The sequence below is a fragment of the Erinaceus europaeus genome, chromosome 13, assembly GCF_950295315.1.
Source record: "Erinaceus europaeus chromosome 13, mEriEur2.1, whole genome shotgun sequence".
In the NCBI taxonomy this organism is placed as follows: domain Eukaryota; kingdom Metazoa; phylum Chordata; class Mammalia; order Eulipotyphla; family Erinaceidae; genus Erinaceus; species Erinaceus europaeus.
The window spans coordinates 90,464,150-90,491,925 of record NC_080174.1 but is presented as its reverse complement, the minus strand read 5'-3'; the positions used below and the strand labels follow the sequence as shown (position 1 = coordinate 90,491,925).

The 27,776-nt window shown below is 41.1% G+C and overlaps 4 protein-coding genes across 4 annotated transcripts in view; all 4 read right to left on the bottom strand.

Moving 5' to 3' along the window:
* Positions 1 to 9,393, bottom strand: part of LOC107523550 (zinc finger protein 709-like) — a 596,771-nt gene extending 587,378 nt beyond the window's left edge. Inside the window, exon 1 of the mRNA XM_060206430.1 lies at positions 9,191 to 9,393. Coding sequence (XP_060062413.1) covers positions 9,191 to 9,224 — 34 coding nt within the window. The 5' untranslated portion in view covers positions 9,225 to 9,393. The remainder of the gene's footprint in view (positions 1 to 9,190) is intronic.
* The window catches only part of LOC103127679 (zinc finger protein 709-like), a 471,063-nt gene extending 456,802 nt beyond the window's left edge, over positions 1 to 14,261 (bottom strand). Inside the window, exon 1 of the mRNA XM_060206414.1 lies at positions 13,946 to 14,261. The gene's annotated coding sequence lies outside the window, so the exon portion shown is untranslated. The remainder of the gene's footprint in view (positions 1 to 13,945) is intronic.
* The window catches only part of LOC103125919 (zinc finger protein 14-like), a 241,505-nt gene that overhangs the window by 22,281 nt on the left and 191,448 nt on the right, over positions 1 to 27,776 (bottom strand). The gene's annotated exons all lie outside the window — the stretch shown is intronic.
* Positions 297 to 2,274, bottom strand: LOC132542591 (zinc finger protein 709-like). Its single transcript, XM_060205100.1, is given in 3 exon segments — positions 297 to 369; positions 371 to 1,021; positions 1,190 to 2,274. Coding segments are annotated over 3 exon segments (1,809 nt in total).

The window sequence follows — 27,776 nt, the reverse complement described above, 5'->3', positions numbered from 1 at the left end:
GCACTTCCCAATAGTGGCATATGAGGCAGATTATTTTTATACACATCAGGAGGAGGGAGCTGGGGGAGTCACCTAAATTTCAGACCTGTTTGTCAGGGAATTTGACCGCAGTCCCTGGCAGTTTTTGTCAGTTAAGCAAATTTTGGGTTTGGGGGCTATTATGACCTCCATAGACAGAACAACTGCTGATAGGTAGAAACGTCGAGACTAGTTTTTCAAGGGTCTCTCCACTGTGAATTCTTTCATGTCTCTGAAGATCACTGGAAAACATGAAACTTTTATTATATACTTTACATTTATGGGGTTTCTCTACTGTGAATTCTTTCATGTCTCCTAAGATTACCATACCTACTGAATGTTTTACTACAGTTTACATCCATAGGGTTTCTCTCCATTGTGAATTCTTTCATGTGTCTGAAGACTACTGGAGTAACTGAATGCTTTACCACATTGTTTACATTCATAGGGTTTCTCTCCACTGTGAATTCTTTCATGTGTCTGAAGACTACTGGAGTAATTGAATGCTTTACCACATTGTTTACATTCATAGGGTTTCTCTCCACTGTGAATTCTTTCATGTATCTGAAGACTACTGGAGTAATTGAATGCTTTACCACATTGTTTACATTCATAGTGTTTCTCTCCACTGTGAATTCTTTCATGTGTCCGAAGATTACCACCACAACTGAATGTTTTATTACATAGTTTACACTCATAGGGTTTCTCTCCACTGTGAATTCTTTCATGTCTCCGAAGATTACTGGAACAACTGAATGTTTTACTACACTGTTTACATTCATAGTGTTTCTCCCCACTGTGAATTCTTTCATGTGTCTGAAGACTACTGGAACAAATGAATCTTTTACTACATTGTTTACATTGATAGGGTTTCTCTCCACTGTGAGATCTTTCATGTATCCGAAGACTACTGGATTTCCTGAATGTTTTACTACACTGTTTACATTCATAGGGTTTCTCTCCACTGTGAGATCTTTCATGTCTCCGAAGACTACTGGATTGCCTGAATGTTTTACTACACTGTTTACATTCATAATGTTTCTCCCCACTGTGAATTCTTTCATGTGCCCAAAGACTACTGGAACAAATGAATCTTTTACTACATTGTTTACATTGATAGAGTTTCTCTCCACTGTGAGATCTTTCATGTTGCCGAAGATGACTGGATTGCCTGAATGTTTTACTACATAGTTTACATTCATAGGGTTTCTCTCCACTGTGAGATCTTTCATGTGTCCGAAGAGCACTGGAACAACTGAATGTTTTACTACACTGTTTACACTCATAGGGTTTCTCTCCACTGTGAATTCTTTCATGTTTCTGAAGACTACCAGAAAAACTGAATGTTTTATTACATAGTTTACATTCATAGGGTTTCTCTCCACTGTGAATTTTTTCATGTCTCTGAAGACTACCAGTACAACTGAATCTTTTACTACACTGTTTACACTCATAGGGTTTCTCTCCACTATGAGTTTGTTCATGTTGCCGAAGATAACTGGATCCTACGAATGTCTTACTACATAGTTTACATTTATAGGGTTTAAATCCACTGTGAGTTCGTTCATGCTCCAGAAGATGCCTGGGTTGCCTGAATGTTTTACTACATAGTTTACATTCATAGGGTTTCTCTCCACTGTGAATTAGCTCATGTCTCCGAAGATGACTGGACTGTCCAAATGTTTTATTACACTGTTTACATTCATAGGGTTTCGCTCCACTGTGAGTTCTTTCATGTGTTTGAAGATGATAGAACTTGCTGAATGTTTTATTGCATAGTTTACATTCATAGGGTTTCTCTCCACTGTGAAATCTTTCATGTTGCCGAAGATGACTGGATAGCCTGAATTTTTTACTACACTGTTTACATTCATAGGGTTTCTCACCACTGTGAATTCTTTCATGTGTCCGAAGAGTACTGGATTGTCTGAATGTTTTACTACATAGTTTACATTTATAGGGTTTCACTCCACTGTGAATTCTTTCATGTATCCGAAGACTACGGGAACAACTGAATGTTTTACTACATAGTTTACATTGAGGGGGTTTCTTTCGACTGTGAATTCTTTCATGTGTCTGAAGACTACGGGAACAACTGAATGTTTTACTACATAGTTTACATTTATAGGGTTTCTCTCCACTGGGAATTCTTTCAAGTTCTTGAAGATGAATTGAATAAGTAAATAATTTGTTGTATACTTCACATTCTTGAGATTTTCTACCATTCTGACTGTTTTTGCCCTTAGGGATTTTCATTGCTGTATGACTGTAATATAATAAATAATAAATTAATGACATTTTAATGCATAAAACTGTAATTGCATCTATAATTGAGATACAGTATATTATTTTACTTAGCCACAAAATCAGACATTAATTACAGATTTCACTAAAAACGTATACTGAAAAAAAATCAAATATTCAAAATTGTAAAAAGATCTTCAGGGTGGAGTCCCACCTTCCTTAAAAAGTAGGCGTGTGGGAGTCGGGCGGTAGCGCAGCAGGTTAGGCGCAGGTGGCGCTAAGCAGAAGGACCATCGGAGGGATCCTGGTTTGAGCCCCCGGCTCCCCACCTGCAGGGAAGTCACTTCACAGGCGGTGAAGCACCTTTGCAGGTGTCTGTCTTTCTCTCCCGCTCTATCTTCCCCTCCTCTCTCCATTTCTCTCTGTCCTATCCAACAACAATGACATCAATAATAACTACAACAACAAAACAAGAGCAACAAAAGTAATAAATAAATAAAATAAAAATTACAAACAGGATGCTGGCTCTCAGTCTCTTTCTCTCATGCTAAAATGTGAATGTTCTTAGTTTTCCCAAATAAAAGTTAAAAAAAAAAAAAAGTAAGCGTTGTCTCTCCTTTCCCGGATCAGCTATGAATACTAAAGGAGTCCAAACGGGACCAAAACAAGACAGGACTAGAATGACCACAGGAACCCAGTAAATCACCGGTGAGTAAAAGCTTATGTGGCTTGTGACAGAGAGGACAGAGGAGCCAAAGGAGAGATTAAGTGACTGCTAACAGTTCAGCAATTTATGAGTGGAGACACCACCTCCAGTCTGCTCCACCAACAAGGGGAGAGCTTAAGGGAGGAGAGGACTACCCAGAGACTCACCAAATGCAACTCTGAGTCTCCATTGCTACTACCCTCAGAGTCTGGAGCAGTAGCAGGGAGGGAAACCAGGGGACAGAGATCTAACTGTGAAACTCAGGAGAAGACCCAGACCTCGGTGGCATAGCTGAGGGGCTGTGAAAGTCTCTTTGAATAACCACTGGATTATCTCTGCCACACCCTGCTTTATCTCTTGGTCAGGAGTCAGTGATTAAGCTAAGATGCCTATTAATAGTTTAAAAGCCCTCAGGCTCCTATAGCCTACACGGAAGAAAAAAAAGAGGCTTTTAAACCGCTGAGCTCCAACTCTAGGATTGAAACAACTGTTAACTTCCACCACTGTGAACCCTTTAATTAACTTTCTTAGACACAAGTCAATGCAGGCAATAGTGATCAATAATTTGAAAAGTACTGATAAAGGGAACTCATAACATAATATATAAAATGGTTAAAACAACAAGAAGAAATATTGGAGAATCGAACCAGGACAAGAGTCCTGCTAAAAGTCCTCCAGAGGGTGAAGCACAAAACAACGAGTTCAACATCCAAACATTAGCTAAGGAAATAATAACAGGAGTGAGTAAAGAATTTGAAAAAATTGTAATCAGAAATGCAGGAACAACAAATGAGAACATGGAAGAAAATACTAATTATCTCATGGTTATTAGAGAGCTGAAAGCTGAAATCTCTGAGGTAAGAATGCAACTAGCTGAACAAGCTAAAACAGTATCAGAGCCGGGCAACAAAAAAGATAAACTCCAAAAAACAGTAGAGGGCAGAGAGAATAGAATCTATGAGGCTGAAGACAAAATTAGCAAGACTGAGGATGAAATAGAGACAACTAAAAAAGTAAGAGATCTCAAAAAGAGATTAAGAGACGCTGAAAACAAGAGTCCTATGGGATGACATCAAAGGAAAACCTATAAGATTAGCAACAGACTTCTCCATACAAACACTACTGGCCAGAAGAGAATGGCAAGATATCTATCGAGTGCTCAATGAGAAAGGCTTTCAGCCAAGAATACTATATCCTGCTAGACTGTCATTCAGACTAGATGGAGGCATCAAAACCTTCTCAGACAAGCAACAGTTGAAGGAAGCAACCATCACCAAGCCTGCCTTGAAAGAAATTCTGAAAGGTCTCCTATAAACAACCAGACCACCACAAATAGGACATATATCCAAACAGTCTAAAACTCTACAAGAATGTCGTTCAAATATCTTCAATCTTTGATATCAATAAATGTCAATGGCCTGAATTCACTTATTAAAAGACACAGAGTAGGAAGATGGATCAGAAAACACAACCCAACAATATGCTGTCTACAAGAAACTCACCTAACTCAACAAGACAAACACAGACTTAAAGTGAAAGGATGGAAAACTATCATACAAGCCGATGGCCCACAAAAAAAAGCAGGAGCAGCTATTCTCATATCTGACATGATAGACTTTAAAATAGATAAGATTAAAAAACATAGGAATGGACACTACTTAATGTTCAGAGGATCAGTCAATCAAGAGGACTTAACACTTATTAACATCTATGCACCCACTGAGAAGCCATCTAAATACATCAAAATTCTATTGAAAGAGCTTCTTCTAGCATTTGCTTTTCTTCTGTAGCCAGTCAACAGCGTCAGGTTGAGCCTGATGTAAAGTTTCGAGACCTCCTTTGAATCTGGAGAGGTGGCAGTCGTTGACTATGTGGCTCATAGTCTGTCTGTAGCCGCAGGGGCAGTTCGGGTCGTCTCTGGCTCCCCAGCGATGGAACATAGCGGCGCACCGGAAAGAGCTACAGCAATATATTAACAGTAACACAATCATAGTAGGGGACTTCAACAACCCACTCTCTCAACTTGACAGATCATCCAGGCAGAAAAATCAATAAAGACATAAGGCAGCTAAATGAAGAAATAGATAAACTAGAACTATTGAACATTTTCAGAGTCATTCATCCCAAGAAACAGGAATACACATTTTACTCAAATCCACATGGGTCATTCTCAAGGATAGATCATATGTTAGGCCACAAAGACAGCATCAGCCAATTCAAGAGCAATGAAATCATCCCAAGCATCTTCTCAGACCACAGTGGAAATAAACTAACACTTAACAATCAACAAAAGATTAGTTACGGTGCCAAAATGTGGAAGCTCAACAGTACACTTCTTAACAACTTCTGGGTCAAAGAGGAAATCAAGGAAGAAATCAAAGTGTTTCGAGAGTTCAATGAAAATGAAGACACAAGCTATCAAAATATTTGGGACACAGCTAAAGCAGTCCTAAGAGGGAAGTTCATAGCTATACAAGCACACATTAGGAAACAAGAAAAAGCACAAATAAACAGCCTGATTGCACATCTTAAAGACCTAGAAGAAGAACAACAAAGGAACACTAAAGCAACCAGAAGGACAGAAATGACTAAAGTTAGGGCAGAAATAAATAACATTGAGAATAGGAAAACCATACAAAAGATCAACGAAAGTAAAATAAATAAAATAAATCGGATAGTAAATGAAAGAGGAGATATCACAACAGACACCACAGAAATTCAACATATCATGCGAGGGTTCTATGAACAACTATATGCCACCAAGCTAGAGAACCTGGAAGAAATGAATGATTTCCTAGATACCTACCAACTTCCAAAGCTAATTAAAGAGGAAGTGGATAACATGAACAGGCCCATCACAGCTAATGAAATTGAAACAGTTATCAAAAATCTCCCCAAAAATAAAAGTCCTGGACCAGATGGTTTTACAAATGAATTCTACAAAACCTTCAAAGAAGAACTAATACCTCTACTTTTAAAAGTCTTCCAGAAGACCGAAGACACTGGAATTCTCCCTGCCAGCTTCTATGAAGCCAACATCACCCTGATACCAAAAGCAGACAGGGACACAACCAAAAAAGAAAACTACAGACCAATATCTCTGATGAACATAGATGCAAAAATATTGAACAAAATTCTAGCCAACCGGATACAGCAGTATATCAAAAAGATTGTTCATCATGACCAAGTGGGGTTTATCCCAGGCATGCAAGGTTGGTTTAATATACGTAAATCAGTCAATGTGTCCACCACATCAACAAAAGCAAGACCAAAAACCACATGGTCATATCAATAGATGCAGAGAAAGCCTTTGACAAAATACAACATCCCTTTATGATCAAAACACTACAAAAAATGGGAATAGATGGAAAATTCCTGATGATAGTGGAGTCTATATATAGCAAACCTACAGCCAACATCATACTCAATGGTGAAAAACTGGAAGCATTTCCCCTCAGATCAGGTACTAGACAGGGCTGCCCACTATCACCATTACTATTCAACATAGTGTTGGAAGTTCTTGCCATAGCAATCAGGCAGAAGCAAGGAATTCAAGGGATACAGATTGAAATAGAAGAAGTCAAATTCTCCTTATTTGCAGATGACATGATATTATACATGGAAAAACCTTAGGAATCCAGCAAGAAGCTTTTGGAAATTGTCAGGCAATACAGTAAGGCATCAGGCTATAAAATTAACATTCAAAAGTCAGTGGCATTCCTCTATGCAAACACTAAGTTAGAAGAAATTGAAATCCAGAAATCAGTTCCTTTTTCTATAGCAACAAAAACAATAAAATATCTAGGAGTAAATCTAACAAAAGAAGTAAAAGACTTGTATACTGAAAATTATGAGTCACTACTCAAAGAAATTGAAAAAGACAGAAAGAAATGGAAAGATATTCCATGTTCATGGGTTGGAAGAATTAACATCATCAAAATGAATATATTACCCAGAGCCATCTACAAATTTAATGGTATCAAGATCCCAAGCACATTTTTTAGGAGAATAGAAAAAATGTTACAAATGTTTATCTGGAACCAGAAAAGACCTAGAATTGCCAAAAAAATCTTGAGAAAAAAGAACAGAACCGGAGGCATCACACTCCCAGATCTCAAACTGTATTATAGAGCCACTGTCATCAAAACTGCTTGGTACTGGAACATGAACAGGCAGACTGACCAGTGAAATAGAATTGAGAGCCAAGAAATGAGGCCCCACACCTATGGACATGTAGTCTTTGACAAAGGGGCCCAGACTATTAAATGGGGAAAGCAGAGTCTATATATTTTCAAATTGGCAAAAACTAGATATTTTCATATAAGTATATTATGCCACCACTCATGAAATCTTTACATGTATTTTGAATATATTAATTGAACTACTATTTGTAGATTTCAGAGGAATCAGTATTTAAGTTAAAGTTTGAAATACTATTTGTTAATAGCACATTTTGACTTTGTGTTAAATTTTTCAATGAAAGTACTGATCTTTTTTAGAAGGACTACATCTAAGTATTATAAAAATATATAGATATTCGTGGTCTGGGAGGTGGCGCAATGGCTAAAGCACTAGACTCTCAAGCAAGAGATCCTGAGTTCAATCCCCGACAGCACATATACCAGAGTGATGTCTGGTTCTTTCTCTCCTATATTTCTCATTAATGAATAAATTTTTTAAAATCTTAAAAAAAAAATTCATGGGAGTCTGGCAGTAGCACAGGAGGTTAAGCACACTTGGTGCGAAGTGCAAGGTTCTCAGTTCAAGACCCTGCCTCCCCACCTCTAGGGGAGTCACTTCACAGGTGGTGAAGTAGGTCTGCAGGTGTCTATCTTTCTCTGTCCCTGTCTTCCCCTCCTCTCTCCATTTCTCTCTGTCCTATCTAACAACGACATCAGTAACAACAACAATAAGTACAACAACAATAAAAAACAACAAGGGCAACAAAAGGAAAAACTTCCATTTCCTTGTTACATGTGTGGAAGACTTTCTTATAAAGTAGAGAAAAGACAGGTAATTTAGAACATCATTATATTACTTCTGTTGCCAGTGACTCAGATGGGAAACTCAGTCATGTATGTCACATACATCATATTTGAGTCACGTGCACAACTATTCTATAAACTAGCAATGAAGTATCTTTGATAAGCTTATTGAAAAATTAATCTATCTGTGGCAGTGAGTATAAATTTTGTTTTCGTTATAAATATTATTTTCTTAATAAATTGTATTAAAAGAGCTGCTCTGCAATCATTACGTCAGTAGAGAGCACACAATTAAGAACCCAAAAGTTGGGAGTCAGGCAGTAGCACAGCGGGTTAAGGGGTTAAGCAAAGGTGGCACAAAGCACAAGTACCAGCCTAATGATCCGGGTTTGAGTCCCCAGGCTTCCACATGCAGGGAAATCGCTTTACAAGTGGTGAAGCAGATCTGCAGGTGTCTGTCTTTCTCTCCCCATCATCTCTCCATTTCTCTCTGTCCTATTCAACAACTACATCAATAACTACAACAATAAAACAAAGGCAACAAAAGGGGATAAATGACTAAAAATAATTTAATAAAACAAAACAAAACATAAATCTACTACAGTGAAACCATGCAGGCACCAGATCTCAGTAAATTACAGAGATAAAATATTTGAAAACACAGCTGCTTGCTGGGTGGTATATCACATTTCGTTGTAAATGTAACTCTCACCTTTGTTTACTCCCATGCAAGTTATGCAGCTCTTTGGTGGAATGTTCTTGTATTTTTTCTAAAATTACAAAATAAATAAAGTATTAGAAATTATACAAATAATGGCCTGGGAAGTGGCACAGTGGCTAAGGCACTAGACTCTTAAGCATGAGGTCCCAAGTTCGATCCCTGGCAGCACATGTACCAGAGTGAAGGCTGTTTTTTTCTCTCCTCCTATTTTTTGCATGAAAAAATAAATTATTTTTTTAAAAAAGAAAGAAATTATACAGATTAAATATTCTTTCTTATTTATTTATTTATTTATTACCAGAGGAGTGCATGTGCTGCCAAGGATCAAACTCAGGACCTCAAGGTCCAGAATACAATGCTTTACCCACTGTGCCACCTTCTGGACCACAAGATTGAATTTGTGATCCATCATGAGTTGCAATCAAACCCTGCTCACTTAACACTGTCTCCATTTATACATTGGTGAACACAAAGTGATTTGTCTTCTAGTTGAAAGATTAAGGCGATTAGAGTTACCTATTGAAAGAAAGTTCCTCAAGTTTTCACACATCACATCTCTGTAGAGTTTCTTCTCTGAAGGATTTAATAGTGCCCACTCCTCTTGAGTGAATACCACAGTTACATCTTCATAGGTCACTGAGCCCTAAAATATGTGCAATGTGTTCATGTGAGAAAATGCGAGTGACAGCAGATTAGCCATTCAGTGTCTACATTAGGAAGCCTGTGAAGCACTGTCTCATCTGCAGATGAAACACGTCTTTGGTGACTTGAAAATCAAATACCTCTTAAACATGCTCTAGAAGTTGGTACATTGATTAGAACATTGGACTGTCTTTCATGAGGCCTTAAGTACAATCCCTGGAATCTCATGTGGCAGAGAGATATCCCTATCCTCACTCTTCCCCCTCTATAGTTGTGTAATTAGTAAATGATAAAACCTTAGGGCTGTGTGGAAGCACAACTGATAGGGTGCTCACATTGCCATATAAAAGGACCCAGATTCTATACATCCTAGTTCTCACATATGGGAGGGGGTTGGGGTGGGACGGGGCACTCTTCACAAGTGTGGAGCAGTTTTAGACATCTTCCTTATTTATAATGTAAATTTTATACAGGTAAAGAGAATTTAATAGGGAGAGTAAAGCAGAAGGTAACTGGAATTAAACCTACATCCCCTGGGGACTTGGAGCTCAAAGTTGGAGTGTCTTCTACCATCAGTTCTTCTCATTAAACGGAAATAAACATTAATTTCAGTTATTATATATGAATAACAATTTCATATGACACACACACACACAGATAGCTCTCCTTCACTTTCTCTCTTTATGAATTCTCTTCACCTATATAAACTCAAAAATATAAATAAGAAAATGGCCACTGGGTGTAATGAATTCGTAATGAGGCCACAGTGATAAAAAAGGTGAGTAAAAAGTGAAAACATGGGGGTCAGGCGGTGGCACAGTGGGTTAAGCGCATGTGGCGCAAAGCGCAGGGACCGGCGTAAGGATCCCGGTTCGAGCCCCTGGCTCCCCACCTGCAGGGGAGTCGCTTCACAGGCGGTGAAGGTCTTTCTCTCCCCTTCTGTCTTCCCCTCCTCTCTCCATTTCTCTGTCCTATCCAACAATGAATTGCGTCAACAAGGGCAATAATGATAGCCACAATGAAGCTACAACAAGGGCAACAAAAGGGGGGGGGGGGGAAGGCCTCCAGGAGCGATGGATTCATGGTGCAGGCACCGAGCCCAGCAATAACTCTGGAGGAGGGAAAAAAAAAAAGTGAAAACATATGATGATGATAAGTTTGTTAGAAATGAAACATCTCGGGAGTCTTTCTTCCCCTACTATCTTCATTTCTCTCTGTACTATCCAACAATGACATCAATAACAACAATAACTACAACAACAATAAAAAAACAAGGGCAACAAAAGAGAATAAAAAACCAACGCAATGATTGCCACCTCAACATGCTTCACTTCAGACTGTGTCCAAAGACTTCACGTGTGGAATGACAACCCTTCAGCTTCATTACTCGGGTGAGACCTTTCTTTTCATACTATACTCTAATTCCATCTCAGGTGGTTCACTTTCTAACAAAGTCCCATAACCTAGATATACACCAGTTTCTGTGAGAGAGAGCATATGTTCACACGTATCCATAAACTACTGCAAAATATGTACCTGAAAGCAGAAGTACACTAGAGTTTGCAGTGAGTACCTCCCTAACACTTCCTCTGCACTATTCCAAGCTTGGGGTCCATGATTACTCAACAATCTGTTTGGCTTCGTGTGTTAACTCTCTTTTCATTCACCAGGTTCCAGATGTCATCAAGATGCCGGCCAGGCTTCCCTGGACTGAAGACCCCACCAATGCGTCTTAGAGCTCAGCTTCCCCAGAGACCCACCCTACTAGGTAAAGAGAGAGGCAGTATGGAACAACCAGTCAACACTCATGGTCAGCGGGGAAGCAATTACAGAAGCAGACCTTCCAACTTCTGCAACCTACAGTGACCCTGGGTCCATGCTGCCACAGGGATAGAGAATGGGAAAGCTAGTGGGGAGGGGATGGGATATGGAAATTTGGTTGGCAGGAATTGTGTGGAATTGTAAACCCCCCCCACATCCTATGATTTTGTTAATGTCTCCTTTCTTAAAGAAACAGTACAGAAAAGAAAAGAAAAAGACCAAAAAAAGAAAAGACACCAGAGTATCACCCATGAAATTTCCCTTCTCATATCTATATGTGTTGTCAGGGCTTGAAACTAAATATCTAGGTAAGACAAAGTTGCACTTTAGAACACGAATTATGTGGGCCAGGAGGTGGTGCTGGACTCTCAAGTATGAGGTCTTGAGTTCAATCCCTGGCAGCACATATACTAGAGTCATGTCTGGCTCTTTCACAAGGTCTTTCTGGTAGCATACCAAGTGGAGACCACAAATGATCACCTGTCAGAACTCAGATGGATTCAAGAGTCATCTCTCCAACAACTGTAGAGGGAAGTCTCACAATTTTATGTGCTTTACCACCACCACCCCCATTTCTTGTATCTATTTCTCCCCATATATACATATATAACATAACATGACATTCAAGAATGGTGACACTGAGTCCCAGTGATACTAACTAGAAAATTAAGTTATAAGAAAGAGTAAGTGGCTGCAGAGATAGCATAGTGGTTATGCAAAATACTTCCATACTTGAGGCTTTCAATCCCCAGCATCAACATAAGCCAGAGTAGAACAGTACTCTGATCAGTCTCTCTCTCTCTCACTAAAATATATTTAAAATTTTTTTTAAGTAACAGGGTCCTGCTTCCCCAGAGCCCTGCCCCACTAGGGAAAAGAGTAAGACAGGCTGGGAGTATGGATTGACCTGTCAATGACCATGTTCAGTAGGGAAGCAATTACAGAAGCCAGACCTTTCACCTTCTGTACCCCATAAAGACCCTGAGTTCATACTCCCAGAAGATAAAGAATATAGAAAAGCTATGAGAGAAGGGACTGGGATATGGCATTCTGGTGGTGGGAATTGTATAGAATTGTAACCCTTTTATCCTATGGTCTTCTCAGTATTTCCACTTTATAAATAAATGTTTAATAATAAAAAAAGAGTAACTGAAAAGAGAAATACAAGTGTAGGGGAGATAACAAATTCTCTGCCTGAGGCTCTCAGGTTCCAGGTTCTATTCCGTGACCCACCATAAGCCAGGGATGAGCAATGCCCTGACGGAAAAAGAGAAAAAGAGACAGAGATACAGAAAGAAATATGATGGGCAAAACAGAAACAGTAAATTAAACATGTATCAATTAAAATACAACTTTTTCAAGAGGAAAAAGAAACAGAATCTGTTGTGGGGCAAGTCACTTACCAAAGAAACTGCCATTTCTTCTGCTTTTCCTGAATGTCTTTCAGGCCAGAATATGAAACATAAATCACAGCAATAGCTTGAGACTCTGTTTGAACCTAGCAGCACAGCCTCTTCACTGGACAGTGTGGCCCCTAGATGGAAGATACTGTAATGAATAAAAGGTACAATACCCTAGCTGTTCAATATAAACAGAAGAGGTTATGGAAACACTTAGTGAGTTATCCTGCCTATTAGGATCATTAGAGAGCCCACAATTTTTACTGGCATGTCTTTATAACCTTTTAATTTTTCTTCAACAAAAGCATTCACAAAAATCTAGTAAAACAGGAGTCGGGAGAAAGCGTAGTGGGTTAAGCGCATGTGGCGCGAAGCTCAGGGACCAGCCTAAGGATCCTGGTTTGAGCCCTTGGCTCCCCATTGCAGGGGAATCGCTTTACAGGTGGTGAAGCAGGTCTACAGGTGTGTATCTTTCTCCCCCCTAACCCCCCGTCTTCCCCTACTCTCTCCATTTCTCTCTATTCTATCTAACAATGATGGCATCAATAACTACAAGTACAATAAAAAACAAGGACAAAAAAAAAAAGGGAAAATAAATAAAATATATTTTAAAAAGGTTAAAAAATCTAGTAAAATATCTATTAGTTTTCGTATTTAATTGAAGCCTCAACTAAATCTGTATTAAACAGTGACATGGGAAAGGGGGTGGAGTGGATGGAGCCAAGATGACAGCTTGATACAATGATACTAAGTGACTTCTGTTGTCCAGATCTTTCTGAGACAAAGTGAGTATAATGCAGACACCCAATGAAAGAACCTTTGACTTGCAGTCATTAACAAAAGGCAACCTCTGATAATTGATATAATCACATTATTCTCCTGCATTATACCTTTTAGATAATTTTATGATGTCCACAAATAGCTTGTCTCTGTGTAGTTAGTTCCATTTTACTTTCTTTATTAGTGATTTAATAGTATTTCCCAAAAGTATAAGGTTCTGGGGGTATATTGTGGTCTGGGAGGTGGCCCAGTATAAAAGCTTTGGACTCGCAAGCATGAGGTCCCAAGTTTGATCCCTGGCAGCACATGTGCCAGAGGTATATCTGGTTCTTTCTCTCTTATCTTCCTCATAAATAAATTAAATCTAAAAAAAGAAAAGAAAGAAAAATATTTTAGGGGTTATAATTTCACATGCACACATGTTTATAAATCACCACACTCTGCACCAGTTTTCTTGTCCTCTACCTGATAACCCCCATAGTTCTCACAGGAGGAGAATCAAGAAAAAAAAAAAAAAAAAGATGCCAGGTGCAGTGGATAGGTACTATGGGGGCAATTACTCTCATGGCAATTAAAAAAAAGAGGGTGGGGGAGATAGTATAATAGTTATGCAAATAAACTTCCATACCTGAGGCTTCAAAGTTCCAGGTTCTGTCCCTCACACCACCACAAACCAGAGCTGAGAACTTCTCTGGGAAAAAAAAAAAAAGCATGTTTTAAACCAATGCAATTTAATAAAAATATCTGAAAAAATTACAGTGCCCACAGTCATTGTTCTTACACTTAAATGTTAACTCTCCTTATACTTCCTCATCTGTAGAATTTGTACTTATTGGCACTACCTGGAGCACTAGGTGAAGTAAGTACAATGAAGACAGCACCAGATGGTCCTGTTGAATATAGAATAGAGGTGACCAAATCAAATGCACTTACAAAAAAATGAAAGTAAGCTGCCACTTCAAGTTTGTGAGAACAATGGTGTTTCTGTGTGGCAAGAACAATGGTGGTGGGTTTGTTGTCTCATACTAACCCTGTGAAGGTGAGAGTAGGCCTGAAATAATGTAATTTTCAAAACACTGTCAAATTATTGACAAGACAATCTAGAATGACCTCATTGGGAAAAACATAATAAAGTGATTGATGATTTTTCTGAAAATTTCATATCTAATCTTAAAGGGAAGTCTAGGCTGAGTGACATGTAAAGATTATTTCCTGGGAGTTGGGTGGTAGTGCAGCGGGTTAAGCGCAGGTGGCGCTAAGCACAAGGACCAGTGGAAGGATCCCGGTTTGAGCCCCCGGCTCCCCACCTGCAGGGGAGTCACTTCACAGGCGGTTAAGCAGGTTTGCAGGTGTCTTTCTCTCCCCCTCTGCCTTCCCCCTCTCCATTTCTCTCTGACCTATCCAACAACAATGACATCAATAATAACTACAACAATAAAAAAGCAACAAGGGCAACAAAAAGAATAAAATAATAATAAAAAGATTATTTTCTCATCAGGATGCCGGCCAGACTTCCCTGGATTGAAGACCCCACCAATGTGTCCTGGAGCTCAGCTTCCCCAGAGACCCATCCTACTAGGGAAAGAGAGAGGCATACTGGGAGTATGGACCGACCAGTCAACGCCCATGTTCAGCGAGGAAGCAATTACAGAAGCCAGACCTTCTACCTTCTGCAACCCTCAATGACCCTGGGTCCATGCTCCCAGAGGGATAGAGAATGGGAAAGCTATCGGGGGAGGGGGTGGGATATGGAGCTTGGGCGGTGGGAATTGTGTGGAGTTGTACCCCTCCTACCCTATGGTTTTGTTAATTAATCCTTTCTTAAATAAAATAAATAAATAAATAAAATTAAAAAAAAAAGATTATTTCCTGTCTCTTTTTTTAAATAGCATCATGGTTATGGAAAGAGAATCTTGTGCCTGAGGCTCAAATCCGAGGTTCAGTCCCCCACACCACCATAAGCCAGAACTTAACTGTACTTTGGTAAAAAATAATAATCAAAAAATGAAATGGGGGTAACTAGCACAATGGCTATGCAGAGGCTCTTTGCCTGAAGCTCCAAAGTCCCAGCTTCAATCCTCACACCACCACAAGCCAGAGCTGAGCAGTAGTAAAATAAATAAGCAAAACAAGCATTACTTTTCAAGTCCTAGTGACCACAGAAACCACTGAGTATTAAGGATTAATTGAATCTTACCTATTAATTCAAAATCATTAAATTCAAAAATTGTAGTCTTGCTGTTTTACCTATTAATTTAGGAATTGTGATTTTGTAGTTTTATCATGAGGCCCATGGACAGACATCTTAACAAAATTTTTGTTAGTGCTTCAGACAATCGCATTTATAGAGTGTTGACAACCTCAGGGACAGTGTTAAAAGAGAGAACAAATCTCCAATGATTTCTTGCCATTTTCACTCCAATGACACAAAGTCCCCAACTCCCCCTGCAAAGAGAATCTACAGAACCACTACTTCCACCTGTGAATGAGGACACACAGAGGGGGAAAATAATTAACCCAAAAAATAAATTCTGATCCCTAGCTGGGAATCCACATTTCTGTATGCCACTACAAATTAGTGAACAGTTATCACCTTGCCATGTCCTTCAGCTGAAGGTGTGGAACTGTTTTTGCTTCTCCAGCCTGATCCTGAGACATTTCTCCTATTGGATTTGCTGCTAAATTTAGGATAAAGGGAATACAAGCAAAATGCAACTGCACTTAATAGCCAAAAACTTAAAAGCTATTGATGAGAATAAAGAAAAATGGGAAAGGATTCCTTAGTGTTGGGAGGTACACACAGCTTCACCCTACTTAAGGCTGCAGTCTATTTACATAACCATGGTTATCTAAGAACCGCCCTGCCTGCAGGGCACTGGTTTAATCTCACCACCTCTCCAGATTCAAAGGAGGTCTCGAATCTTTACATCAGGCTCAACCTGACGCTGTTGACTGGCTATGGAAGAAGGGCAAACGATAGAAGAACTGGTTCGAACTCTTTTGGCTCCGCCCACTCTCCTAGCCACACCCTGTTTTCCACCACTAGTTTGTACTCCACCCTGCTTCCACCCTACTTGGCGAGTATAAATACAGCTGCTCTTCTGATTAAACACACATGGGATTGCCTTCCAGCTCCCAGAATCCCAGAGTCTCTCTCCTGCCTGGCACGAGTTTCTGATCCCTCTCCCACACAGCAGCCTAGGTTGGCTCCAACCCAGAGAGCACTTGCTCAGGAAGAAGCACCCTCAGGCTATCCCGGCACCTTAGTATCTATCTCTTGACACCCTGGGTGCAGTGAAGGCACAGCACTCAGTGCTCTACCAGGGAGAGCTGGGCGCTGTGGGGCACTGATAGGAAAAGTGAATTTTCCACCTAACTATCAGGTCCTTCCAACCAACCTGAGTCTAAAATCTGAGTTGAGATCATGAGACACTCAGTCAAGGGTGAGGCGGTATGAGGGTGCTGTCTAGGGAAAACTCTCTGCAAGGACATCAGCACTACTCTCTGCACCCTGTAAGAAGCCTGCAGGAAGGCCAGCTAATGCACAAATTCCTGCATTGTCATAGTATCTTTTTAAGGTAATTTTTGAGAGATACTCATAGAGACAGAGACCAGAGCACTGCTCAGCTCTGACTTATGGTGGTGCTGGGGATTGAACCTGGAACTTTTTGTTGCCCTTGTTTTATTGTTGTACTTATTCTTGTTGTCATTGTTGTTGGATAGGACAGACAGAAATGAAGAGAGGAGGGGAAGACAGAGAGGGAGAAAGACAGACATCTGCAGACATGCTTCACTGTCTTTGAAGTGACTCCCCTGCAGGTGGAGCTTGAGCCAGGATCCTTATGCTGGTCCTTGCAGTTTGTGCCACATGCGCTTAACCCACTGTGCTACCTCTCGAATACCCGAACCTGGAACTTTGAACCCTCAGTCACAAGAGTCTTTCTGCATAATCAACCCAGTATCTCTTTTTCCACCCAACTGTTATTGCCAAAAAAAGGAGTTGGGGGGGTGGCATGATTTTACAGCAGGTTGAGGGCACAAGATGCAAAGGGCAAGGATGGGGTAAGGATTCCTCAGCTCCACACCTAGAGGGGGTTGCTTCACAAGACATGAAGCAGGTCTGTACCTGCTTCTCTATCTTTCTCTCCTCCTCTGTTGTTCCTCTCAAGATTTCTCTCTGTCCTATCCAACAACAGCTATGAAAACAATAACAACAATAACTACAACAAGGGCTACAAAAATGGGAAAAAATTGTCTTCAAGAGCATGGCAATTATAGTGCAGGCAGCCAGCCCCAGCAATAACTCAGGAGGCAAAAAAAAAAAAAAAAAAAAAAAAAAAAAGCAGTTCAGGGCAGAGGGTAGATACCATACTGGTTACGCAAAGAGACTCTTAATGCCTGAGACCTGAGTTCGAGAGGAAGAGAGAGAGGGCCAGAGAGTTCTAGAGTTGGAGGGTTCCTGAGTTCGAGAGTTTCAGGGTTACAGAGTAAGAGAGTCCCAGAGTGACAGAGTTCCTGAGTTTCTGAGTTCGAGAGAGCCAGAGTTCCTGAGTTAGCCAGAGTTCCTGAGTTCCTGAGTTAGACAGAGTTCCTGAGTTCGAGAGGAAGAGAGAGAGGGCCAGAGAGTTCCAGAGTTGGAGAGTTCCCGAGTTACAGAGTAAGAGGGAGAGCCTACGAATTTTAACAGGTAGATACCATACTGGTTATGCAAAGAGACTCTTAATGCCTGAGGCTACAAAGTCCTAGGTTCAGTCAACCCTATCATCATCAGCAGAGCTGATCAGTGTTCTGACAAAAAAGAAATTTAATAAGTAAGACATGTAGATGTGCACACCAAGACATAATGGCTGAAATTAATCCCCTTGGAATTCCACTTCAATAAACCCTGAATCCACAAGGATTAGCAGTTAGAAGACCTGGAAGTTAGGTGGTAGCGCAGGAGGTTAAGTGTACCTGGTGCAAAGACAACCTTTGATGGACCCCCGCCCCCTGCAGGGGAGTTGCTTCACAAACAGAGAAGCAGGTCTGCAAGTGTCTGTCTTTCTCTCCCCTTGTGTTCCCCTCTTTTGTCCATTTCTCTCTGTTCTATGCAATAACAATGGCATCAATAATTACAACAATAAAACAAGGGAAACAAAAGGGAATAAATTAATTAATTAAAAAAAAAGAAGTGAAAATATTGGCAGAACTCTTTTCCACATCAATTCTAAAGACATCTTCAATGAAATGAATCCAATTACAAAGAAGACTAAGCCAACACCTATGGACATCTAATCTTTGACAAAGGGGCCCCGACTATTACATGGGAAAAGCAGAGTTTCTTCAACAAATGGTGTTGGAAACAATGTTGAAATGCAGAACAATGCAGAAGAATGAAACTGAATCACTGTATTTCACCAAATACAAAAGTAAATTCCAAGTGGATCAAGGACTTGGATGTTAGACCACAAACTATCAAAAAATTAGAGGAAAATATTGGCAGAACTCTTTTCTGCATAAATTTTAAAGACATTTTCAAGGAAACGAATCCAATTACAAAGAAGACTAAGGCAAGTATAAACCTATGGGACTACATCAAATTAAAAAGCTTCTTCACAGCAAAAGAAACCACTACTCAAAGAGACCTCTAACAGAATGGGAGATCTTTACATGCCATACATCAGATAAGAGTTTAATAACCAACATATATAAAGAGCTTGCCAGACTCAACAACAAGACAACAAATAACTCCATCCAAAAATGGGGGGAGGACTAGGATAGAATATTCACCACAGAACAGATCCAAAAGGCCGAGAAATACATGAAAAAATGCTCCAAGTCTCTGTCAGAGAAATGCAAATCAAGACAACAATGAGATATCACTTCACTCCTGTGAGAATGTCATACATCAGAAAAGGTAACAGCAGCAAATGCTGGAGAGGGTGTGGGGTCAAAGAAACCCTCTTGCACTGCTGGTGGGAATGTCAATTGGTCCAACCTCTGTGGAGAACAGTCCGGAGAACTCTCAGAAGGCTAGAAATGGACCTACCCTATGACCCTACAATTCCTCTCCTGGGGATATATGTTCTTAGCAGCACAATTTGTAATAACCAAAACCTGGAAGCAACCCAGGTGTCCAACAACAGATGAGTGGGTCATGCAAGTTGTGATATATATACACAATGGAATACTACTCAGCTGTATAAAATGGTGACTTCACCATTTTCAGCCAATCTTGGATGGACTTTGAAAAATTCATGTTATGTGAAATAAGTCAGAAACAGAAGGATGAATATGGGATGATCTCAGTCTCAGGCAGAAGTTGAAAAACAAGATCAGAAACGAAAACACAAGTAGAACCTTAAATGTAATTGGCATATCGCAACAAAGTAAAAGACTCTGGGGTGACTGGGGTGAGTGGGTGGATAGAATACAGGTCCATGAAGGATGATAAATGACATAGTGGGGGTTGTATTGTTAAATGGGAAACTGAGGAATATTATGCATGTACAAACTCTTGTATTTACTGTTGAATATAAAACATTAATTTCCCAATAAAAAAAAGAGAAAAAAAAAAAAGCTTCACAGCAAAAGAAACCACTACCCAAACCAAGAGACCCCTCACTGAATGGGAGAAGATCTTTACATGCCATACATGAGACAAGAGTTTAATAACCAACATATGTAAAGAGCTTGCCAAACTCAACAAGACAACAACCCCATCCAAAAATGGGGGGAGGACATGGACAGAATATTCATCACAGAAGAGATCCAAAAGGCCGAGAAACATATGAAAAAATGTTCCAAGTCTCTGATTGTCAGAGAAATGCAAATAAATACAACAACAAGATACCACTTCACTCCTGTGAGAATGTCATACATCAGAAAAGGTAACAGCAGCAAATGCTGGAGAGGGTGTGGGGGGTCAAAGGAACCCTCCTACACTGCTGATGGGAATGTAAATGGGTCCAACATCTGTGGAGTACAGTCTGGAGAACTCTCAGAAGGCTAGAAATGGATCTACCCTATGATCCTGCAATTCCCCTCCTGGGGATATATCCTAAGGAACCCAACACATCCATCCAAAAAGATCTGTGTACACATATGTTCTTGGCAGCACAATTTGTAATAGCCAAAACCTGGAAGCAACCCAGGTGTCCAACAACAGATGAGTGGCTGAGCAAGCTGTGGTCTATATACACAATGGAATACTACTCAGCTGTAAAAAATGGTGACTTCACCGTTTTCAGCCAATCTTGGATGGATCTTGAAAGAAATCATGTTGAGTGAAATAAGAAACAGAAGTGACACACCTGCAGGTGGGGCACTGGGGGGCTCAAACTGGGATCCTTACACTGGTCCTTGCGCTTTGCACCACCTGTGCTTGACCCTCTGTGCTACCACTCAACTCCCAGGCTTTGATTATTAATACAGAAATGACCAAGGCTTTGATTATTAAAACAAAAATGACCAAGGAAGAACAGCACAGGCAGGGAATACCTCCTGCTTTGTGGAACATTCACATTCCAGGGATACTTTTCTCCCTAGAGATCACATCACAGTTTCTATGTTTTTTTGTTATTCCTGTACCTGTGTGCTAGGCCAATGTCCTGTTGATTAAGATTAATATTCTACCTGTATGTTTATGCCATCCTCTTGCCCCTATGCATCAGAAGCCGTGGTTCATAGAAAGTTCCAGGTTGTTATGTTTCTAGGGGCCTTAAACAAACTGAACAGCGCCATTTTTCAAAAAATCTGTTCCATTGTTTGATCAAGGAATCTTGTTTTGCTCTTTACTGAGAAGGCACCAAGGTGGTGCTGACCTGGCCAGCCTCTCCATGAAGTTAAGCTCTCTAGCTGGAATCCATCTTCCTTTTGTGCTCACTATGTGACCTAGGTTCTCATGTACTATAATTGTATGAGGAAGTGGGAGCATAGTGATGAGTGATAGATTAAATTTAAAAGGTCTACTGTATCTCAGCAGGTTCTATAACTTTCCATTTATTAATTATGCTATGTAAGGTGGTCCCTCCACTGTGTGAGCCACCAATCTTTCTCTATATTTTAGGGGGAATACTAAAGGAAGTGGTGTAGATAAAGGGGAAAACATTTTTTCCCCTTGGAGTCTCCTGAAAAATTATAGATTACTGCTATTGCTTGTTCCATTATGATCAATCTTACAAAGTGCAGTGCAGGTTTTGTCATTGGTCAGGCTCTGAGTGTGACTATACCTAAATATTATTAAGACCATACAGAGCTTAATCCGAAGCCCTATACATGGCAAAATGCAAGATGGTTTCTGGTACCGTGTCCAGCAGCTCACATGGCGGTGCCTGCGCAAAGACACATTACTTCAAATGACACAGAAACAGGCCCTTCTGAATGCATGCACTTGAAAGGATACCAGTCTATAATATAACAATACTTATGCATCTCAAAAGGCCTGTGATGACAACTGGAGAAAATTAGATGTGCCAATTAAACCTCAAACAAAGAGAACTGTACTCCTAGACCCATCTAATACAGAGGACAAGAAGTCTTTAGTCCACTTGTAATAATTTTCTACAGGAAATTCAGAACAGGCTGGGTGTGGGGGAAAGGAAGAGAATTTGAAATTTTAGGCAATTCAGAATGACATAGCTGGAAAAAATAAGAGAAAATGTTTGATCTTAAATTTGAATTAAAGCCTCACAAAAAAAAGTTGATTTAGTACAAACATCTGAGGAATGGCAGTTTTCTAGCCAGTCACAATTAATCCATGTGTATATTGAGAAAACTCCAGCTCAGGTTATAAACATTTCAGGGTACATAAAGTTCTTCTCCCTCTACTGTATATAATGCATGGCATGGTGCCAAGATGACATTCAAAATGATGATCTGAATGCAGTAGCTAGAGTTTAAAAATTGATGATGCACCTCAAGACATTCACAACAATTCCCTTTATCCATTACGTATTCTTTCAGTGACCCCCACCATCAAAAAATATAGGCAATCATGTAAGCTCTGAAGAGAAAGAGCCCATTGAGATACATCCAGACTTTGACATGCTATTCAACTTTCCTAATTCACTCTTCATCTGCTTCTAATAGGAGAAATGGAGATGGGGCTGTTGTGCTACATTAGGTGAGATGGGGGGCTTAGCTCAGTGCCCACCTTTCATCTATGAGGCCCTGGGTTTGATCCCTAGCCCCACAGGAGACCAAAAGAGACATGTCAGTGTCCCTCACAACATGTAATAAATGACTACATAAAACTGGGCCAGGTAGGGGAGTTGGCCTGTAGAGCAGCGGGTTAAGCGCAGGTGGCGCAAAGCTCAAGGACTGGCATAAGGATCCCGGTTCGAGCCCTGGCTCCCCACCTGCAGGGGTCTCGCTTCACAGGCGGTGAAGCAGGTCTGCAGGTGTCTATCTTTCTCTCCTCCTCTCTGTCTTCCCCTCCTCTCTCCATTTCTCTCTGTCCTATCCAACAACGACAATAACAATAATAACTACAACAATAAAACAACAAGGGTAACAAAGGGAATAAATAAAAAAATATTAAAAAAAAAACTGGGCCAGGTAAAGCACATGTGTGACAATCTGGGTTTACTCTCTCATTTTATATATGTATACACACAAACACACACACACACCTTTGTGGAGTCAGATGGTAGCTCAACTGCTAGGGCATATGTCTCTCCACATGCATGGCCAAAGGAATCCAGGCACCACATGGAGTGCCACAGCCTGCGTACCTCCTCCCCTCTCCCTCCAGTCAATTTCCACCTGAAATTAAAAATATTAAAAAGCCTGGATACAGTGAAATTAGATACACAAGGTCCCAGAGCCAGCCCCTCTGCACAGAAAATAAGTTTGTGAAAGCACCTGGCACATACATAGCACTGACTCAGTAAAATGTTCACTTCCTTCTATTATTACAACAGAGACATAAGATAAAACTGAGGCTGTTACTCCTTGGTGAACTGGCTTCTCTTTGTTTACAGTGGAGGCAAGACGGGAGCAGAACAGTGTTGCTCAAACTTCAATACTAACTGATGTCAAAGGAGAGAAAAAGTTAACAATAAGAAAAGCACACCAGTGTGCCACGCCACACTCTACTCCAGAATGATGGGTCTGACAGGGTCAGCACCCTAGAAAACTCTCTTCAAGGAAGAAGAATTCTGGGAGTGGGTCTTGGCATTCTGAGCAGATCTAAATTGAAAACTCTGACTACCGTTTTCATTATGTACATGGTAATGATGCTGTGTAATCGGGGACAAACAGCCCCTGTTCCCAGATTAGATACAGATGAACAAGAAATGAGGTGGACAAAGTTATGGGTCATCAAATACATAAAGTTTTAGGAAAAATTCTTAATAATACTTACTCACCTCCTCTTATGAAATGTTAAAACTCTACGTAAAATACTATCTGCTAAGCCTATTACTCAGAAAAGCATCACCCCACGAAGTAAAACATTACTGTGTAAAACTGCAAGACCATCTAATCAAGAAATGAGCTTTGTTACAGATATTGTTTATGTAAGACTGAAGGATATATAAACTCTCAGTTGCTAAATAAAACTTGAGTTCAGATTCACCCTCCAACAGAGTGTGTTGTATTCTGTTCTCCTCCTGACCCACCCTGGTGGTCACCTTCGGAGTTCCCTGATCCTTCCTGCTGCTCCTCCGCCTGAGCGATCTACCGCACAAGTGGCCAGAGGGGGGCTGACCTTGTCAAGTGTGTGGCCATGGTCCGGGTCTCAGCACCACCTGGGAAGTAGTGTGTGTGTGTGTGTGTGTGTGTGTGTGTGTGTGTGTGTTTGGGGGGGGGGCTAGTGCTATAGTCCTCTCTCTCCCTCCCTCCCACCCCCCACTCCCAATTTTTTTTCTCTACACAAAAAGGCAGTTCAGGATCAATTACACATGTGCAATTACACATGCTACAATTACACATGTGCCAGGTCCAGGGATTAGGAAAAAAAAGGAGTGGGTGGATCCAGTAGCCAGGACAATTTTGTGGAATTACAAACTAAAACTGATCTTCATTTGTCAGCTTTCTAATATCATTAAATTATGAAAGTCACATTTACAATGAGAAGACCAAATCACCTAAGTACTTATATGAAGCAAAAATTCTGTAGTTGAAGATACTAATGCTAACCCTGAAGTCTGGCTATATGCTTATTTCAGTATGACCCAGAAAAAGTGCTTTTGACTAGAAGTCAGGCTTCTAGATATGGTTCATCCATAAATTCAAATCACCGAGAGTTATCCTTAAGGAAATCACTCTTCTCTAGTTCTCCATTTTCTCACCTATTAAAATAAGATTAGGAAAGAGTTCTTCTATTCTCTTTTAGTTTTTCTAAATTAGCAGTCTCTCAATAGAGCATAATTATGGGGCATGGTATAACAGAAAGAACATGACTTTTTCAGTCAAGACACACCTGGAAATCAAATCCCAACTCTGCCCTTCCCATTGAGCAGTCAATGTAGTTCATATTACATTTGCAAGTCCCCTTGAACCTCAGATAGATTTCAAACAGTAGTAACAGAACATCTAACTTTAGGTGATTGTGAGGGTTAGAGATATAGTAGTTCAAACTAAAACAGAGATTAAAACAAAGTAGACATCTCAAATTGTAGCTACCAATCCTATGCAATACTTTCTCATTTATTGACCAACTGGGAAAGAATTCTTCATGATTACTTTCAAGAGGCTAAGTGCTGCTCAGTTAAGAGCTGGTTTAGATTTGAATGACTTGCAATCAGAATGTTAGTGGGATGCATTGGATCGACCTTCCCGTGGTGCATCTCGTGAATACCCATTCATTGGGGAAACTGACGATCCTTCCTAGCCGACTGAATCCACATGGATCCCAGTCACTTTCAAAGCCAGCAACAAGCAGCTCCTGACAGCTATCAAGCTGTTGGTCCTGCTCTTCGAGTCTTCCAACTTAATGTTGAGGGGCTGTCCTTTGCCAAACACGTTCTTATAGGTCAGTTGGTGATACAGCACCAGGCAGATGTTATCTGCTTACAAGAAACACATATAGCAGTCAATGAAGCTGCTCGATTCACCATCAGTGGATTCGATTTAATATGCTATAATCTCCATCCTAAACACGGGCGAGCCATCTACGCCAAATCGTGTCTTGCGGACGTTTACCATACGGCCTCTTCGACCTTCTACGACTCCATTACTATTGGAACTATTCAGCTCGTCAACGTATATAAGCCTCCCAGTGCCTCATGGGATAATGAGGTCCTGCCTAGCCCGAATCACCCAGCTGTTTACGTTGGAGACTTTAATAGTCATCACCAAGACTGGGGATATTCCTCCACTCGTGCTGACGGCTCTCTCTTAGCCGACTGGGCTTCAGCGAATGACCTCTCCCTATTATACGATCCCAAACAGCCAGGCTCTTTTCACAGTGCTAGATGGAATAAAGACTCATCACCCGACCTGTGCTGGATTAGCACAGTCAACGGCCAAGCCTTTCCCGCTACGAGACAAGTTCTCAAGATCTTCCCGCACAGTCATCACCGCCCAGCTATCATCCACATTGGTCTCCAGCTCCCACTGATTCTGTGCTCGGAGAAACTAAGATGGAACTTTCGGAAAGCAAACTGGCGTCTGTTCAGTGATCTTACCAACAAATCTATTCCTGCAATTCCAATTAACTCTATGTCCTCTGAAGATTCCTACAGGCGCTTCCGCCAAGCCATCTTCAAAGCAGCTTCCCAAGCCATTCCTCGTGGGAGACGTGCTAACTATACGCCTTGTCTTGATGCTGAATGCGAGCAACTACTAAAGCAGTATGATGAGTCGGGCGACCCAGATGTGGCTGACCATCTCATTGCCTCCCTGGATGCAGCACGCCAAGCCCGCTGGCAACAACTCACGGAAAGTCTGAACTTCACCCACTCAAGTAGGAAGGCCTGGAAGCTTCTTCACAGACTGGGTGCCGGTAGCCAACCCCCTCCTGTCTCCCATCCTCCTGTATCTCCAAACTCAGTGGCCAGTCACCTAACTCAAGTTGGACGTGCTAAGATTGACCCAGTCTGGAAAAGAGAAATTTCCCATGAGTGGTCATCCCACTTCCGGTTATCTTTTCCATCTCCAAAACTCTCTCCCTTTACACCGTCTGAACTGGAAGACACTTTGAAGAGGGTTAAATCGGGAACAGCTGCTGGCTATGATAACATCACCCCAGAACTCATTCTTAACCTGGGTCCCGCGGCAAAGAAGTGCCTCGCTTCATTCCTGTCACACATCTTGGAATCTGAGTCTATGCCCAAAGTTTGGCGTCGTGCGAAGATTGTAGCGGTTTTGAAACCAAAGAAAGACCCAACACTGGCCGCCAGCTATAGACCAATTTCTCTCCTTTCCGTGTGTTACAAACTCCTTGAGAGGCTGCTTCTGTCACGTATTTCTCATCTTACAGAGAAATTCCTATCACCCGTCCAAGCTGGTTTCCGCCCAGGAAGATCTACCTGCGAACAAGCCCTGGCCCTCTCAACTTACATTGAAAATGGATTTCAGAACAATTTAAAGACGGGTGCTGTCTTTGTTGATCTCACAGCAGCCTATGACACGGTTTGGCACTGTGGTCTCCTAGTCAAGATCTCAAGATGCCTGCCTCCATGGGTGGCCAATACTATATCGTTTCTTCTCCAAAACAGAAGATTCCGGGTGCATCTGGGTGACAAGTCTAGCAGATGGAGACTTGTCTCAAGTGGCCTCCCCCAAGGCTCTGTTCTGTGCAGCTTGGCGATACGAGAATCTGGCATGAAGCCCAGCCAGTCTATCTTGGCGTTACTCTTGATCACACATCGTGAAATGATGTCATTTCACGAACATCTCATAAAAACTGCAGCAAAGGTGGGCGCGAGGAATAACATCATTGCAAGACTGGCCAGCTCCTCATGGGGCGCAAGCGCTTCCACACTACGATCATCATCTCTGGCATTATGCTATTCCACTGTAGAATACTGTGCCCCAGTATGGTTCCGTAGCCCCCATGTCCACTTGGTCGATTCCAAATTATATTCCTCCATGAGGATAATTTCTGGAACCATCCGTTCCACCCTGGTTCCATGGCTGCCAGTTCTTAGCAACATCGCCCCGCCAGATATTTGTCGGGATGCAGCATCATCTAAGTTCATTTCCCACATCTACGCTCGACCGGACCTGCCAATACACGTGGATATCTTCGCCCACCCTGTCCAACGCTTGACGTCTCGTCACCCAATCTTGTCCCCTACGCCTACACTGAACTTCTCTGTTCCAGACTCTTGGAAACAGAGTTGGCAGTCAGCTGAGGTAAAGAACAAACACCTCATCACAGACCCCTGTAAGCGTCAACCTGGCTTTGACCTAGCACTTTATGATTGGGCCCTCCTCAATCACTATCGAACAGGCCATAGCCGGTGCGCCGCTATGTTCCATCGCTGGGGAGCCAGAGATGACCCGAACTGCCCCTGCAGCTACAGACAGAC